Consider the following 18,164-nt stretch of genomic DNA (forward strand, 5'->3'; position numbering starts at 1 on the left):
ACAAAGGACAAATTCTATACTGTATCATGCATAACAATAATACAACAACCATAAAAAGCAAATGAACACTAACACAATCAACAACAAGGACAAATTCAGTTAACAAGCTGAAATTCAGAGTTTAGCGACCTATGTCAATGCTTGCAGCAGTGATAGAATTTCGTTCACTTGAAATAATCTCCAGTTCTGGTACATGATATGAGGGAACCGGCATTTTTGTAAGCAGAGTTGGAATACTTGCTTCCATGTTAAGTACCTGAATTGCTTGTCTGATTGAAGGTCTGAAACTTCGATCAGGGTGTGCACACCATAACCCAACAACCATCAAACATTCGGCTTGGTTTGCATCGAACTCCAGGTTCAGTTTATGGTCTATCGCAGCCAACACCGCATCTCTCCCGTATAAATCCCAGACCCATTCTACTAACCCAACATCAGCAACCTCTTCCATATAATCCATTGATTTTCTCCCACAAGCTATTTCTAAAGCCACTACCCCAAAGCTAAAGGCGTCAGATTCTTTACTAGCTTTGCCCGAGCTTATGTATTCTGGTGCTAAATAGCCTAATGTCCCAGCTAGACCTGTGGATTGAAGACCTAGTTCATGATCCATAAGACGAGCTAGACCAAAATCACCGAGCTTTGCATTGAAATATGAATCCAACATTATGTTGCTTGATTTGATATCGCGATGGACTACGCATTGCTCTCCTTCTTCATGAAGGTAGAGCAGTGCCGAGGCCAACCCGAGTGCTATTTTGTATCTGACAGCCCACGTAAGAGGGGTTCTTCGGCCGAACAGATGAGAATCTAGACTGTAAGAAACAAGTATATGAATTTTGCAGATCTTTATTATCCCTGCAAAACAACATTAGTTTACATATATCTTTTCTCATAAGGTCTTTTGTTTTATGACCTTTATTTTATGCTTAATGTTTATCTTTTATTAGTCCTAAGGCTAAGGAATACTTGTAGGACTTGTAAGATCTTAGCGTTTGTCATACATAGTTTTGTTTCTAACTTCTAAGTAAATATTTACGTGGACATAGTAAATCTTTTCAGGGAACCTATTCTCTTCTCACTTAATCGTACTTATAGAGATTAAGATATCGACACAATTCACATGGAAATCTTTGCATCTTTTTTTTTTTTCTAGTTTGCATTTCTTTTTTCTGTATTTATTCATATAGCAGTCTAAATTATAAGTAAAAATTACATACCGATGTAATTGATTCCTCAAGGTCGCTGCCTCCCTTTTCCAGAACTGCAAGCAAAATGAGTAGGGTATTAATACATCTTTGCATGGAGTGAGATTGATGTTCGTATATTGCAAGAATATGGTCTGTCAGGATGAAATCTAGTTACTAGTATGAATGCATAGTTTTCTGAGTTGGCCTAACATATTTCCTATGGCTAAAATGTCAAGTTTTCTGTTAATATGAGTTGGCCTAACATATATATAATACATAAATGAACATGAAATCCAGTATGCCTTCATTTCTAACAGGAAAAGCTGGAAGGAAATAACGGGTTGAAGGCGCTTCTGTAAGAGTACCTTGCCTTCTGAAGTTGCATTCATCATTGGATGATGTTGGTCCTCCTTAGACTGGTTGTATCGCTCGATTATAGGTTTCATGCTATAGTAGCAAAATAGGTAAAGCAATACTATTAGTAATTCACATCGAAGTTTACATAGGAGCTGAATTTACACAACAAAATCGCTTGCAAACTAGCCAGATAACATAGAACTGTGAACTGGGATTCTTGGAATATTTGTAAACTTGGCTAATTAAACATGATCTATTTATGTTTTTCGTTGTTACTAATTTAATGGTGCCGCTTGCTGTCCATAATGTCATCATGCTGTGATCTTGAGTTTTAGTTTCTAATGGCCATCACGATGCATAAAATTGTACAGTGTAACTAAATCATCCCAATATGAAACTTATGCAAAGTAGCTGCCACTGGTTTTCTGTTCTGTGTTCAAGTGTATTTCAAACTGTTTGTCTTGCCAACAATATCTCCAGCTAGAGTCTGGCACTTATTCAGTCAATGTGCACTTATAAGTGTATACGTAATTAAATGGAAATCTTAGCCATTTATTTTCTAGACATGAAATCATCAAGGAACTCTAGTGGGTGTTAAAAATTGATTACCGATGAGCCAATGGCCAGGGAATAGTCTAACAGAAGTCCAACATCGTCTCCTAGCTAGAAGACATGAACACAGAAGTCAAATATGAAATATCATATATAAAACATGTTCTAGCACTCCCATTTTGTTATGAAGGAGATGCTCAACATGATTATATTGGGTGACCATATAATCATGTTGCTGAAGTAGATATATGGTGCAACTCTTCTTGTAACTTAGAACATATGGTGCAACTCTTCATATTGACCAACATCCTCTCCTAGCTAGAAGAAATCCAGATATATCCTATTTGAGGACTTGCGTATCATCTCATTCCTTGCTAAAGTAGATATATGGTGCAGCTCTCCTTGTAACTTAACTTAGAACATGTTTGTTTTCTCGACTCACATGACTCGTCCGGATCTGACTGAAATCATTTGACTCATCTGGATCTGACTCAATAATTTTGTTTTTTTTTTGAGTCAGATACAACTCATCTGACTCAAAAATATGAGTCAGTGGTTTGTTCCCATGAGTCAGGAGAATTTTATTACATGGCTCAAACGAGTCCGAGTCAGGGGTTCGGTCTGACTCAGATCGCGAGTCAAATTTGTCTCAACATAGAAACCAAACGATCTGACATCGACTCGGACCGAGTCAGGGGTCGAATCAGATCCAGACCCCGAGTCAGCAGGAAACATATATGCTCTTAGAATTGCACCATGCGTCTAGCTAAGCATGAGAATTTCTTTGAAGAAGCTACCCTAGAGTACTATTACTAGGCCCTAGCACCAAATACTTCTCAAGTTCCAATACAAAGAAAGTAGCTAGTAGTATTATTTTTCAATGATGGAATGGAGTTAACCATTTTTTAAATGATGGTGCAACAGACAATAAATCAACATCTTTCTTGATTGAAGTAATCAGAATCTTATACTCTTAGTGAGAATTTCATTACCTTAAAATTTCGAAGATTCTGGATAATTTAGATATGTACTTATTTTTTAAAATACAAAATTAGACTCTTTTTTCACAATGACAAATATCTAGCTAACTAAAAAAACAAAACAAATGGAAAATAAGAAATACCTAGTTTAATTTTATATGTCGAAATCATACTTTTCTTAGCTACTAAAGATTCAAATTTCTTAGCTACTAAAGATTCAAAGAAAAATTTGTGAGTGTCAAGGAAGTATAAGCGATGTATTTAAGTCTTGTCGGTTGGTAGCAGTCGGAACTTACACATTTACAAGATTATTGGAGAGAAGCATAACGAGATAAATAGAAGGGTTCTAAGATTAGATTAGTATGGCTGTAAAGAATAAAGGAAGAGATACTAAGATCTAAACATAGTGTGGAACACAAGCCGACAACAAAGAGAGAAGCTTGGGAGAAAAATCTCAGTGCGGGTTTGATCTTAAACAAACTTGATGAATGAAGAAAGAAGAGAAAAAGCTTTACAACATATTGAGAATTAACATCGAAGATTAGCCCGAGAATATAATAAACGTGTCCAAGTACGCGAATTTCAACCAGGAGATTTAGTTCTGCGAGAGACGCCAATATATCAGCGAGAAAATGGTGGAAAGTTAGCGAAAAAATGGGATGGACCTTACATCATTAAGGAGATAGTTGGGACAGGAGCTTATACATTAATGGATCCAGAAGGTAGAGATGTTGGTCATAGACTTGACAGACCATGGAACAGGTTGTACTTAAAAAAATATTATCCGTAAGAAGCTTTGAGAAATTATGGATTCTGAAAGAATAATTGCAAGATTATTCATATCAAAACAAGATCATGATGTGCGAAACTTTCGCAGGGATAATCAAAGAACAGTGACATAAAAGAAAGGGGCGAACCTTTATGGCGTATACTAGAGCTGGCAAACGGGCGGGTCGGGGCTGGCCCGTAACGGGTTACACAGGTTCGGGTTAACACGGGTCAAAACCTGCGGGTTGATATTATTCACGGGTAGTCATTTGTTCAACCCGTGCCCGTAACGGGTAAAACCTGCAGGTTCACGGGTTAGCCCGTTTCTGGTGATTCAACTCGCCGGAAGCCGATTTCTGATCCATTTCCGGCCACATTCACAATTTCACACCAAAACTTAACAATACTCTTATAAATTATAAATTATATTTACAAAAAACACAATTACATTTTCATAAATTATATTTTCTGAAGGAACACAATTACAATTTCATAAATTATACTTACTGATCATTAGTAGTCTAATACTTCATCAGTAATCAGAATCATTTCAGTTGATTTAGTAACAGACTAACAGTGAAGTCTTGAAGTTGAACAAAGAAAAATACCCTTCAAGAGTAAGACAAGAAGTCTCCAGAGAAAGATTTGTGAAGTTGCTTATACCTGTAACCTGAAGATCTTTGAGAAATTACTGCACCTGGAGGCTGGAGGTCTTCCACAAAATCCACACAATATCAAAAAGAAAGGAACTTCAATTGAAACCTTAGCAGAGAAATTGAAGAAAGGAGTTATTGGACAATCTATCAAGAAATTAACCTCTAAGGCTCTAACAATTCAAATAGAATCAAAGTGATGGAGAAATTCAAATGACCTGAAGATTAATCTGCACCTGAAGGACTTCTACATTCAAAAAAAAAAATTAAATTCAAACCCTAACATCCAAAAAATTGAAAACAAAACAAAAATAAATCAACTTTCGAAAACCATAACATTACCTGATGAGAATTGAAATCAAATTTGAAGAAAGGGGATTTTGATTTTTGAAGATACGAAGAGAAATAGGGTATGAGAAAAGGGGTTTATAGATTTTCCAGTTCCCCTCTTTCACTTTCAGTCTTTCTCCCACGAGCCCCGCTTGCTTACACAGAGAACTAGAGAATACTCAACAGTCAAACGACTCTCAAATCCTTCAAGATCGAAGTAGTAGAAGACGCAGAAGAAGAAAGAACTTCGTCTGTGAAGTGAGGCTGCCGCTTGCGGACTAAGAAGACGAAGCAACTAGGGTTTTTTTCTTTTTATACCATGGCTGCATGACAGATAGCCAGGATAGGAGACACGTATGTGAGTTAGTGACACCCGACAAAAATGAACTGCGGGTTAACGGGTTAACCCGTGATTGTACGGTCCGGTCCGGGTTAACCCGTTTATTGACGGGTCACCATTTCTCCAACCCGAACCCGGCTTGTTTTGTAACCAGCCGGTCCGGGTTCGGGTTTTTACGGTCCGGGCACGGGTCAACCCGCGGGTTTCAACTTGTTTGCCAGCTCTAGCGTATACCCTAGTTCGCGAATAAAATTTCGCAAGAGGCAAATGTAAGACCTAAAGTACGTCATATAAGGGGGTACCTGTTGCATGGATCAGGGAAAGGCTACACCGCCACCGGAACCTGAGTCATGGAGATTTGGGGTCAATAAAGCCCATCCGGGAGTGGCACCTTGGATTCTCAGCTTAAGCATATGACTTAGGTTGGGCGACTAAGGTAATAAGGAATCTCCCAAGGAGTGAAGATCTGATCAAGGAGCCGAGGTACACGGTTGAGTCAAGAGTGCCAGAGGCGTTTGAAGCGCACCTTGCCATTCTTGAGAAGTCTTGGCTTATATTGCACTCGGCCTGAAGAAAACCCCTCTTAGGGTGCAGTCTCGTAACCATAAGCCCTATAGGTAAAAGGGATAAGATGCTGCGAAAACAAATGGTTGTTTTTAAGACCGGATGGGAGGAGCTAACCTTGTATGGTAGAAGTACGCCTCCTTGAAGGGACAACCAGGGGGAGATAAGGGAGACACCCTCCATTAGGGAGCTGATAAGTGTCTTAAGACGCAAATGTCATGAGGCTTTTTATTCGCAAGGGTATTAAGGCTTGTCATATTTGTGCAACAATCCTGAAGAGGCAATAATACAAAAGAAAAAGATAAGACGAGATCAATGGGTTTTCGCATAAAAGTGCGAAGATGTCCTGCGATTTCGTCGCAAGACGGCAATGTCATGGGTCTTTATTTTCGCAAGAATATTTAGGCCTGTCATATTGTCGCAACATTCCTGAAGAGGCAATAATACAAAAGAAAAAGTTAAGGCAAGATCAATGAGTTTTTGCATGAAAATGCAAGGACGTCCTGCGATTTTGTCGCAATGATAAGAGGTGGTATAATAAGACCTTTAATTAGGAAGGAAAAATAAGATCACGTGATAAAATAAAATATTCATAAGTATTCTTAACAGATTATTTTTTAAAGAAAAATAATGAGAGACAAGTATGGGAATCAATAAAAAAAGAAACATAATCTTTCTCACGAGGTCTGAGGTTTCTGGCTCGAGGTTCAAAGCGAGGTATGTTAAAGGAGATTGAGTTAATTGTAGGAATGAGAAAGCAGAGAAAAATTAAGAAAGAGTTGCAGAAGTTTACGTATAATGACATGGCAGTGGACTATGCCAGAACACGGGAGATTCGGAAGAAGGAGAGATATTAATGCTAAAGTGTAGCTAAAAAACCAGATCAGAGAGATTTGGTTTGAGGAATCTAATTGTTCTTCCTTTCTATTTATAAGCTAAAATTCCGATATGAATAGAGAACTAACTTAGCACGCTCGCAGAAAATCCTAAGAAACTCTGCAGAACCGTCGGTCCAGCAATTGTAACCAATGACATTTTTTTCGTTATTAATTTCTAATGATATTGATTGATATGCACATCTCCCTTTAACTAATGCTTTTAAAATTATTATAGTATTATCATACAAGTCAGAAAATAATTTCTTAAAGATAACATCTGAGAACGGATAAGAAGTATGACATACAAAAACATTCTAATTGGTAACAAGGAATGAGAATTTCTTCGAAGTCAATGGATCACTTGACTATAGATAGGATATGCTCAGTGAATTTTTTGTTTTCTAAAACACAAAATTGGTCAAAAATACCAAAATACCAATTGCAACAAATCCTGGGTGAAATATATTCTTAGGTTTAGATACTGTTCATATAGCCAAAAAACAGAAAAATACTGTTCATTTAGTCAAAATGGATATTTGACCCAGAATCTTTTTTATTTATTAACTCGAAGAGACAAATATGTCCCTATCTTCTTCAAATAGCTACTGGACTGAAGAAAAACAAAGTAATCAAATAAAAACAGAATATTTCATTGCAGATCAAATAAAAACAGAGAAAAAAAAACAGAGTACTTAATTGCTCTGTTTTACGAATTAAAACAGAGCAAAAAACAGAGTGCGTGAAACAGAGCAAAAAACAGAGTGCGTGAAACATTGCAGATCCTTCATCTCTGCCTCATGCCAACCACAATTGCCATCACCTGCACATCTGTAATGTCGTCTCCCGCATCATTCCATTGCAATACCAACCAGTCCACCTGACACATCACTAGAACCAGTTTCTCCATCATCAAAACAACACCACCACTACCCATTAACTACATTATTGTCACCAGATCCAACAACTGCAACGGTAACTAATAGCAGTACCTGCATCATTCAATTAAACAATGTTAGACACATACAATAACAACAATTGCTTAATTTTGCAAGTGCAACTGAAATTTCTGTTCTAACTCACAATAAGAGATGGCCTGTATAGTATTCATTTCTAACATAAGTGAAACACTCTATAGCAGAGTTTGCATTTCTTTCATTAATCCAAACAAATAATACTCCTTTAAATACAATATATACTAATCTCACAATTGTCAATTCCTCCCCATTCATTAACTGGTATAATTGTTTTCGGCATGACAATCTTAATATCAGCACAAGACGTAATCAAATACATTAAGAAATAAACACATCACGCACCTGGTTATATCTAGAGGCACGACTATTATTCCAACTTTAGTTTCAGTAATCAACACAGGATATACCTATGTACGTCAAGAAATAGTACAGGATGGCATGCACTTTCCCATCTATCTGTTCTTTTTCTTCGCATAAGTTGAGACTATACTTTTTAAAATAAGAAAATTAGTAAGGCTTATGTTATTGTCAAAAGAGATTATACTGTTACTGCATTATCAGTGAAACAAAATTTAACACATTGCAAAATATAATGAAACTGGTTTCATCCTAGCCTAAATATCAGTGAAACCAAATTTAACCAAATTTAAAACAGGATGTAACTGGTTTCATCCTAGTTTAAACAAGGGTGAAAACAAATCCAAAATTTTTTAAAACATGATGAAACTGGTTTCATCCCTGCCTAAATATCGATGAAACCAAATTTAAAACAGGATGTAACTTGTTTCATCCAAGCCTAATTTAAACATGGGTGAAAACCGATTAAAAAATTTTTAAAACATGATGTAACTGGTTTCATCCCAGCCTTAATATGGGTGAAAACAAATACAACCCAATTAAAAAAATGATGTAACTGGTTTCATCCCTGCCTAAATATCGATGAAACCAAATTTAAAACAGGATGTAACTGGTTTCATCCAAGCCTAATTTAAACATGGGTGAAAACCAATTAAAAAAATTTTAAAACATGATGTAACTGGTTTCATCCAAGTTTAAATATGGATGAAAACAAATACAACCCAATTTAAAAAATTGATGTAACTGGTTTCATCACAAAATTAATCTGAATAGCTTCAAATGGACATTTCTATTCCAACATCAAAACAAACAAAACACACCCCAATTAGACAACTGAATAAGAAAGGAAGAAACAGAACAAAAAAAAGGGCAAAAAAGGTGGTACCTTGACACATATACCACATCCAATACACAGCTCCTCAGAGATGTAAGCAATCTTTCCAGCTACAGTAACCTCAATACACAGTTTCTCTGTTGAAAACCTAAGTTAGGAAATTGAAAACCAAAACCTTAAATTACAAAGATTTAATAATTTAGAATAAGCCCCAAATCCGATTGAAAACAAAGAGTTGTTCAATTAGGGTTAGCAGAAGATGGAGAAACCGATTTCTGATGGTGTTGATTTTCACTGTAGATGGTGAGAGACGTTGATGGTGGGTATGAGAAGATACAGAAATAGATTTGAGAAGACCCCAAATTCTTTTATTTGATGGTGAGAGACGTTGACTTTGGATGGTTATGGAAATTGTGGAGAATGGGATCGAGAAATTGATGAGTTCTGGTAATAAAATCATGAAAAACAATCAGGATCGAGAAACTTACCGGTGAAATTGATGGAAGAAATCAATGGATTCGGAGGAGAACAATTGAAGAAGGGTTTTAGAGATAATTGATGGTGGTGCTGGTGGTGGTGGTGATGAAATCCTTTTGAAGAGAGATTTTGATTTTTCCACGGTGATGATGGCGGAGATGGAGAACGAGATGTTTCTGGTAGAGGGTGGCGGAATTTTTGAGAAGATGAAGATGAAGGCGTTTTTTAGTTTTTTTTGAAGAACAAAGAAAAACGTGTCGAGGTATAGGTGGACGTGGCAGGGTAGTTATGTCCATTTCACACAAAAGATTCTTTTGAAAATTTTGACCCAGACTCAAAGTTTACAAGTCCATATGGCCCAAAAAAACACACAATTTTGACTATATACCCCATTTTTTGTTTCTAAAAGATCTAAGCTTTCGTTTTTGATGCTTAGGGCTAAGTTGGAAACCACGTGTACGTCGTTTTGTTTACATTGCTGATAAGTGACAAGGTACCAGGAATCTTGATGAGATAGTTCGAATGTATAGTCATCACTTGAGATAATGACAAACGAGACTTGACTACCTGAACTTTTTTTTTCCGGTTTTCACCCAGCGAAAATCAGTTCCAAGCTTCCAGCTAAAACAGGAATACTTGAAGGAAAATACGAGTTACTGCAGTAAATAGGGGAAAGAATCTCATCCTATATTGAAGCCACTCAGCATCACCTTCCAGTATGGTGCCACATTGCCGCTGGTCTGGGGTTCAAAGAAAGATATGTCCAAGGAGATTCAGTTCATGGCAGATTTTGTATAATGACATCATTGACATGGCAATGGACTCTGCGGAAGTAGAACTTCAACAAAAACAAGAATGATACTAAAAACTAGATCAGAGCGATTTGATCTTGAGGAATCTATACTGTTGCCTACATCTATGTTATAAGTTATAAGTTGAAAGTAAATGACAGCAAACTTACCAATCAGTGAAAATAACTAAGACTTCAAAGATACATTGCTGGAAATCGTTTTCAGGAAAGTTGAACACCAGACTGAAATGTTTGATAATACCAATTAGATAAGTTTTTCAAATGACATTGCGTCCTGCACATATCTTAACTATTATTAATCCTTTGACGGTCATACAATTATGAAAATTCCATCAAAATTTCGTTGAACAAACGAACGACTGCAAACAGATAAGAACTGAAATAAATAATTTAACAGGCAACAAGGATTGAATTTCTCCTCAAGTTAGAAAATGACTTCTCAGTGGAGAGTATATGCTGAACAAGATAATCTAATAGAAAATTAACTTCCATATTTATGCTTAATTGAAAGCGATAGAAAATTATTGAACACTAACTAATCTAGATTAAGCCAAATGTTAAAATTAATGGTTTCCCTAGTTCCTGAACATATTTGATTCAGTCTCTTGGTAAAAATTACTTCACTTATTAATTTACGAAAATCCAATTACATTGCAAAAGAGAGATATAGCAGATTACCTGTCAAGAAAAACGGAAAGAACACAACAACAGAGACCATCCCATTTCAACTGCAATTCCCATCATCATGAACTACCTTCTTCCCAATAGACCTAACTGATACATAAGCTATGAGCAGCCACAATTAAACAAGAACCAATTAAAAATCTGTACTTTTATTGATAACAATCATCAGAATTTTCAATTGAAAATGTAGGAGTTAAATATCGCACACCATAATAATTACGCGAAGTGAAGAATACAACCTGAGCGAAGAGCATCGCACATAGCAAAGTTGAGATGACACACCAGATGATGTCAGCAAAGTCACGAGTAAAGTGTGAAGAATTATGCGAAGAAGTATGCTATGCGAAGATGAGTGATTGTATATGAGTGAATATGTCGCATATTGATCCCGAAAATAATGGGATTCTTAGCTATCATCCACTATGTAAAATCCTATATAAAGGAGAGATTCATTGTTTCTGGGAGGATTCTAAGGTAAGTCTTGATCAAGAAATAGGGAGAGAGAGAAAGAGTGAATCTAGGTATCAAGTAAAATTGTTGTAATACTTGAATATGTTTTGTAAACATTCTCAATCTTTAGTTAATAAAACAAGAGTACATAATGATCACCTAGAGATTGAATCAGTTATAGTGGAGTGTGGTTGTAAGATTTCTTACAACTCCATTTTTGGCGCTACAAATCAGCTCTGGATGTTAATTCTTGTTAATAGATCTGAAATTCATAAGGGATCCATGAAGACAACAAGAGTCAAACCAATTCAAGAAAAAGGCAGAGATACACAGTGTAATAACATAACGAAAGTATCAATTTCTGAGGCAGATTTTCAAGCGACGATAACCGGGAGAATTCATAAAAGAAATTGTGAAGGCAAGAAGATCGAAACGGTAGAGAAATAATTACCATTACAAGATTAGGAAAAGGTGACGATTTCCTTTGCGACAGATGAAATTTCAGAGGAAAACTTACAGCGAGCAGATTCATTCGTAATTACGGTCACATTCGAGCGAAAAAACATTATTGCAAACCAGAGGACATTTAAAGGTTGGGCGATTGATAAGACATTGATAGATACAAGAAGTGCAGTTGACATATTATTTTATCGCACATTCAAAGCAATGGGATATGAAGATGCAGAAATGACACCTACACCCTATAATATTCATGGATTCAATAGAGCAGTTACATAGCCAAAGGGAGAAATCGTGATGCGAATATTACTGGGAGAGGTTAAAACAAAGATAACACTGTGTGTGATTGACATTGGGTCACCATACCACATGTTGTTCGGACGACCATGGGTACATGGATTAAAGGCGGTAGCGTCAACGTTACATCAATGCATCAGGTTTCCAATTCCAAGCGGTATAGGTGAAATTATTATCGACTTCGGCTGCATCAACTTTTTTTTTGGATTGATTCCTAACTTTACCACTAATGGTCTCTCGTGCGGTTTTCGTCCTCCTGGTACTTCTTCTGCGCTAAATTAAATAGGTTGCTTTTGCAAATATTTCAATGGTGGTATCTTCGCAAGGTTGAATATCTCTCTTCCATCATTATCTCTTTCATAAACTCGGCTTAAAACATTGTCGTGAAAATCTTCTATGCTTTTGAAGGAGTGTATTATCGAATTACGATATAAATTCTTTTCCTTTACTCCCACTTCTATCAAATATATATTCCTTCCTGTCTCCATACCATGTACATGCCTTTCTGGTGGTGGTGGTGGTAGATTATGTGGTTGTTGTACTAGGAAATGGTTAAATTTTCCTTGATCAATCATTCTTAGTATGATTTTCTTTACATTTCTACAGTTGTTTGTTGTGTGACCATGGAAACGGTGATAGGCACAAAATTCTCTACTTCTCCTCCCTTGTGGTGGTTCATTTCCCACATTTGATGGCTCAGGAATGTCTTCCATTAAGATTATAGCTTCCCAGATTTTATCTATCGTGGTGTTTAGATGCGGCATGTTTATCTGCTCTCAAACCACTTTGCTACCACCTGGACCTTGGTTGGAATATTGCTTTTCTCCTCCATAAGCTTCTGATTGGTTATCAAGCCTTTGAATCTTATTATTTCATCCACGATTGTTGAACTGCTTTTCTTTGTATTCTCTTTCAAACTCTTCTTGATCCCTACTACCCATGGCTACTAGCTTTTTCCCTTCTTCCATTACTTTATTTCCGTGATTCCCTTGGGATGTACTTGCAATAGCATTTGTTGTCCTTGGAAGTAGGCTATCATTTCCCTCGTTTGCGTTTGTTATCGCAACTAGGTAAGACTCCATTTCTCTTTGTTTTTTTTCGAGAGCTATGTATTCTTCTTGAAACTCGCGTAACTCTTCCAAGGTTATTGTATATTTTGTCCTGAAGATCTTTGTATAAAATAAATATGTAGGAAAAAGTGCATTGAATAAGGATAATATAAGGTTTATCTCTTCACTCGTCCGGCCATTTCGCTACACATGCTCCTCCAATGTGTGGTTAATCTGCGCAAGATCTCATTGATCCTTCTGCGTAAGCCCAACACCTTTTCAATACCTGGTCTTAACATGTTATTGCTGATGTATTGTCCTAAGAAGATGTTTTGTAAGTGATAAAATGATCGAATGGTTCCTACTGGCAATCCTTCAAACCATTGCAAGGCTTCTCCTGTCAGCCTCGCAGGGAAATATTTACATAACACTGCATCATTTTCTTCCCACTGTAATAAAAACCGGCTATATGCCCTTATATGATGTACTTCACATGTGTTTCCATCAAAGATATTAGTAAATACAGGTAGGTTGCATTTAGGTGGTATTACTGCGAGTTGTAACTGTCTTCAAACGGTGTTTTCCCTGCTTCCTCTAGTGCTTCATCTAGTTGTCGCCTACCACCATCTCTTCGCGCCGTCATCATTTCTATCATTTCTTCTAATTCTCTGAGTTTTTCTTCTCTCATGATTTGGTACGCATCTTGCTGCATTGGTCTTTTCAACCTTGCCTGTCTTCTGTTATCATGCCTGTTTTGACGCATGGCCTCTTGTATCTCTCTTTCTTCAGCCTCATCTCTCCTTCTCTTGCGTCTTTCTCTTTCATCTCTTTCATACATCTGTGCAGCATTATGTCTTTCAGCTTCATCATCACGGTCATATTGATTTCTTAACATTTCTCTACCTTGCAATATAATTCTTTCTTGTTCTTCGTTTTCTTCACTATCATAATCATGATGTGTGCGGCGACGTTCGGCTGCTTGTTCACATCTATTGCCTCTTTCACCTTCTTGAATGCGATAATGTTCGCGCTGCTATACGTGTCAGTCATCAGCCGGTTGTTGATCTATGTGTTCTTGATCGCGTTGACCCTGTAAGTTGTCATATATCTGAAATTTTTCAGCAATGTTGTCTAGCGGTTGTTCCCGTCTGGCATCTCTTCGCCTAGATTGGCTACGTCTTGACGAGCTCCTGCTTGTCCTTGACCTTGAGCTTTCACTTGTGGTGCTTCTTGATCTCCACTCTTGTAATCTTATATTCTCTTCTCTCAACTCATAATTCGGACGCATCAAATTCGCACGTTCTTTATCTTCTCTCCTTCTTTCTGCAACCAACCTTTGTCAGAGTTCCGCGATTGTCATGTCTTCTTCATTCCCTTTTATTTGAATCTGTATTTGCGGTATGAACACTCACTTTATCGTAGTCTATGGTGTTGTTCTTCATCGGTTCTTGTTGAATCTGAGTTTGAACTTGATTTCCTCTATTGTTTATTTCTCCCATCATTGAGGATTCAATGATTTCACTTCTTTTTCTTCTAGCGATCCTTCTACTCCTCCTGACTGTTATCGTTTTTTCTGCAGCAGTTGTTTGTCTCACCATTTTGTTAGTTTATAACAATTATTTCGCTTTTCGAGGATGAAAATTACTCTTTAAAGAACTGAAAACTGGACCGATGAAGATTGTTTTTCTGAGATTGAAACTTTTGGTGGAGCTTCTTTAGATCTAAACTTCTAAAACTTTCAAAGATTTCTAATGAAAAGGTGACAAACTATGAAGAATCAAACACTTGTTTTTACAGTAATTCACCAACATGGTATATCATTCCGAGCTGACTTCTAGCGCCAAAATGTAGTTGTGAGAAATCTCAACCACACCCTATATAAAATGTATAGAACAATCTAAGTAATCTCTACAAGAATCACAAGAACATTCATTAAAATCTTTAAATTGGATACAAAGAGATGAAAAAACCCTAACTTGCTCTCCAAATAATTTTTCTCTCTCCTAAAAATCTTGTCTAAACTCTCCAAAAGATCTCCCTCAATACAAGGTCGCTCAGCTCCTTACATAGGAGTTTACATAGTGGATGACAGCTAATAAAGCCCTTATTTTCGGATCTGGAGTGCGTCATTAACGCACGCTTACATTGAGTCTTCTCGCACGTACTCTTAACACCGCATAGCTCTTCACACTTTACTCGTCATTGAGCTAACGTCATCTGATGCGTCATTCCGGATATGCCGTCTTCCTTCGCTCAGTCTTGATGGTCATCATTTCGCATATCTGATAAACGTGCGGTATTTTACTCCTACATATCTCTCTCATATAAATCAAGTTAGATAGAGTCGGACGCTAAAGTTACAAAAAAACTGACAAATTTAATATACCATAGCGCCCTCTTTTACACATATGAACAGATTTTACAATAGAAATCTGTTGTAACAATAGAAATAGAAATACTGGAATTAGGGAGGCGTAACAATGAATTTCATCCTCTCCAAGATGCTTTGTAGAAGGAGGAAGATCAAGCTCAAAGTAAAACCAATTGTCTAATTCATCTGCTGCCAAACCGCACACACACCAAGTGAAGTAGTGAAAACCTGGGTACATATTAAAAGCAAAAGTCCAAATTCGACTACGTAATCAACCCCGAAAAACTCACACAGGAAAGTTTTACACCCAAACCATTCTAATAAATACACACATAAATAGCGGCTGAAAGCTGACAAGACCAACAGTTTTAATTGAGTCTGAATTTAGCGACCCATGTCAATGCTTGTACTAGTGATAGAAGTTGGTTCACTAGAAATAAGATCTAATTCAGGTACATGATAGGAAGGAACGGGCATTTTTGTCGGAAGATTAGGAATACTTGCTTCCATGTTAAGTACCTGAATTGCTTGTCTCATCGATGGTCTGAAACTTCGATCAGGGTGTGCACACCATAACCCAACAACCATCAAACATTCGGCTTGGTTTGCATCGAACTCCAGGCTTAGTTTATGGTCTGTCGCGGCCAAAATTGCATCTCTGCCGTATAGATCCCAAACCCACTCAACTAAGCCTACATCAGAAACCTCTTCCATACGATCAACTGATTTTCTCCCACAAGCAATTTCTAAAGCCACTACCCCAAAGCTAAACACGTCAGATTCTTTACTTGCCTTTCCCGTGTTTATGTACTCTGGTGCTAAGTAGCCTAAAGTCCCAGCTAACCCAGTTGATTGGAGACCTAGTTCATGATCCATGAGCCGAGCTAGACCAAAATCACCGAGCTTTGCATTGAAATTTGAATCCAACATTATGTTGCTTGATTTGACATCGCGATGGACTACGCATTGCTCTCCTTCTTCATGAAGGTAAAGCAGTGCAGAGGCTAACCCAAGCGCAATTTTGTATCTGACAGCCCAGGCAAGAGGGGCTCTTCGGCCGAACAGATGAGAACCTAGACTACCATTAGGCATCAATTCATAAACAAGTAGAAACTCTCCACTCTCGTGACACCAACCAATGAGCTGCACCAAATTCCGGTGTCTCAATCGACTGATGATCCTGACCTCAGTTATGTACTCCTTCTGACCTTGTCTAGATTCCCTAGAGATTTTCTTCACTGCAATTGCCAAATCCATTTCATTTATGAATCCCCTATAGACGCCTCCGAAGCCACCTTCTCCTAGTTTTCTTTCCTGCGAGAAGTTGTTTGTAGCAGAAACCAATTCTCTAAGCAAGAACCTCTTTGGACCAGCTCCTCTTTCAAAGTCAGATGTGAAGTTAACCTTTTCCTTCCTTCTTCTAGACCTTTGTCTTTTCGACCTTATCAGCCATACCACAAGTAAAGCAAGAACTACTAGAACAGTTCCAAAAACAGATAATCCAACAATCATTTTGACATTTGGTACTTTTTTTTCCCGACCTTCCAAGGTTGAATTAAAACCCCAAGAAAAAAGAATATGCCGCCCAGTAGTCACACCGGTACCAGCGGAGAATCCTACGGTAACCCTTTCTGGTAAAATCTGTTTCAAATCAACTTGGTATGAAAGAAGAGATTCGCCTTGATACACATGATTCTTATCATATGTCCAATACACACTGAGATTCTTACTAGTAGCATTATAAGTGATCCAAGCGTTACCAGTTTCCTGACTATGTAAGGTAGCATTCCAAAAGGCCACAACAGCAGACTGGATGGAATTTTTATTAATCCCCACATGTTCATAATCTGGTTCCCATTCTTTGTTTGGAAAGGAATCAAATTCCACATGGATGATATGATTGCGAGAAGTATCACGAGTCGTTGTTGTATTAAAAAGGCCTAGATATCCACCAGCTGAATTCGGAGGGATTGGATATCCAACAGGAGCAATAAAGAAGGCAAGTCCAGCACCCTCAGTCGGTGTACTTTTATAGATGGAAAAGGTGAAATGGGTGGTGAAGTGTGCGACTTCTCCAGTGGTGGAGTCCCACAGGGGTATCTGTTCGGCATAAGTAGCTCGACCAACACGACAAATGAATTCGTCTTCGTTGATCAATTGGATGGCATTGGTACCTGTGGAAGTCAGGGCATCACCTTCCAGTATGATGTTTCTGGTCTGAGGTTCAAAGCGAGGTATGTTAAAGGAGATTGAGTTAATTGTAGGAATGAGAAAGCAGAGAAAAATTAAGAAAGAGTTGCAGAAGTATACGTATAATGACATGGCAGTGGACTATGCAAGAACACGGGAGATTCGGAAGAAGGAGAGAAATTAATGCTAAAGTGTAGCTAAAAAACCAGATCAGCGAGATTTGGTTTGAGAAATCTAATTGTTCTTCCTTTCTATTTATAAGCTAAAATTCCGATGTAAATAGAGAACTAACTTAGCACGGTCGCGGAAAATCCTAAGAAACTCTGCAGAACCTTCGGTCCAGCAATTGTAACCAATGACATTTTTTTCGTTATCAATTTCTAATGATATTGATTGATATGCACATCTCCCTTTAACTAATCCTTTTAAGGTTATTATAGTATTATCATACAAGTCAGAAAATAATTTCTTAAAGATAACGTCTGAGAACGGATAAGAAGTATGACATACAAAAACATTCTGATTGGTAACAAGGAATGAGAATTTCTTCGAAGTCAATGGATCACTTGACTATAGACAGGATATGCTCAGTGAATTT

At 37.4% G+C, this 18,164-nt stretch overlaps 2 protein-coding genes across 2 annotated transcripts; both read right to left on the bottom strand.

Moving 5' to 3' along the window:
- LOC113328547 (L-type lectin-domain containing receptor kinase IX.1-like) lies at positions 1-13,900 on the bottom strand. The gene is made up of 4 exons (XM_026575627.1): positions 13,557-13,900; positions 8,830-8,926; positions 7,543-7,601; positions 1-815 (listed from the first exon to the last, which is right to left on the bottom strand). Exons 1-4 carry the CDS (start codon positions 13,898-13,900, stop codon positions 122-124), a joined length of 1,194 nt encoding a protein of 397 aa, XP_026431412.1. The 3' UTR covers positions 1-121.
- Positions 13,901-15,594: 1,694 nt separating this feature from the next.
- On the bottom strand, positions 15,595-17,776 carry LOC113328586 (L-type lectin-domain containing receptor kinase IX.1-like). The gene has a single exon (XM_026575658.1). It carries the CDS (start codon positions 17,696-17,698, stop codon positions 15,761-15,763), a length of 1,938 nt encoding a protein of 645 aa, XP_026431443.1. The 5' UTR covers positions 17,699-17,776; the 3' UTR covers positions 15,595-15,760.
- Positions 17,777-18,164: the final 388 nt, after the last annotated feature.

This window comes from Papaver somniferum, unplaced genomic scaffold (assembly GCF_003573695.1).
Source record: "Papaver somniferum cultivar HN1 unplaced genomic scaffold, ASM357369v1 unplaced-scaffold_11, whole genome shotgun sequence".
NCBI classification, from domain to species: Eukaryota; Viridiplantae; Streptophyta; class Magnoliopsida; order Ranunculales; family Papaveraceae; genus Papaver; species Papaver somniferum.

Bases quoted from the DNA above. Each gene is read 5' to 3' on its own strand.
- LOC113328547 (XM_026575627.1), bottom strand. From the start codon at position 13,900: ATGTTAAGAAATCAATATGACCGTGATGATGAAGCTGAAAGACATAAT. The intron at 8,927-13,556 runs GTAATACCACCT...TTCCTAACTTAG, and splicing joins GAAGACAGTTACAACTCGCA to GTTTTCAACAGAGAAACTGT. The intron at 7,602-8,829 runs GTACCACCTTTT...TGAATGATGCAG, and splicing joins GATGTGGTATATGTGTCAAG to GTACTGCTATTAGTTACCGT.
- LOC113328586 (XM_026575658.1), bottom strand. From the start codon at position 17,698: ATGTCATTATACGTATACTTCTGCAACTCTTTCTTAATTTTTCTCTGC.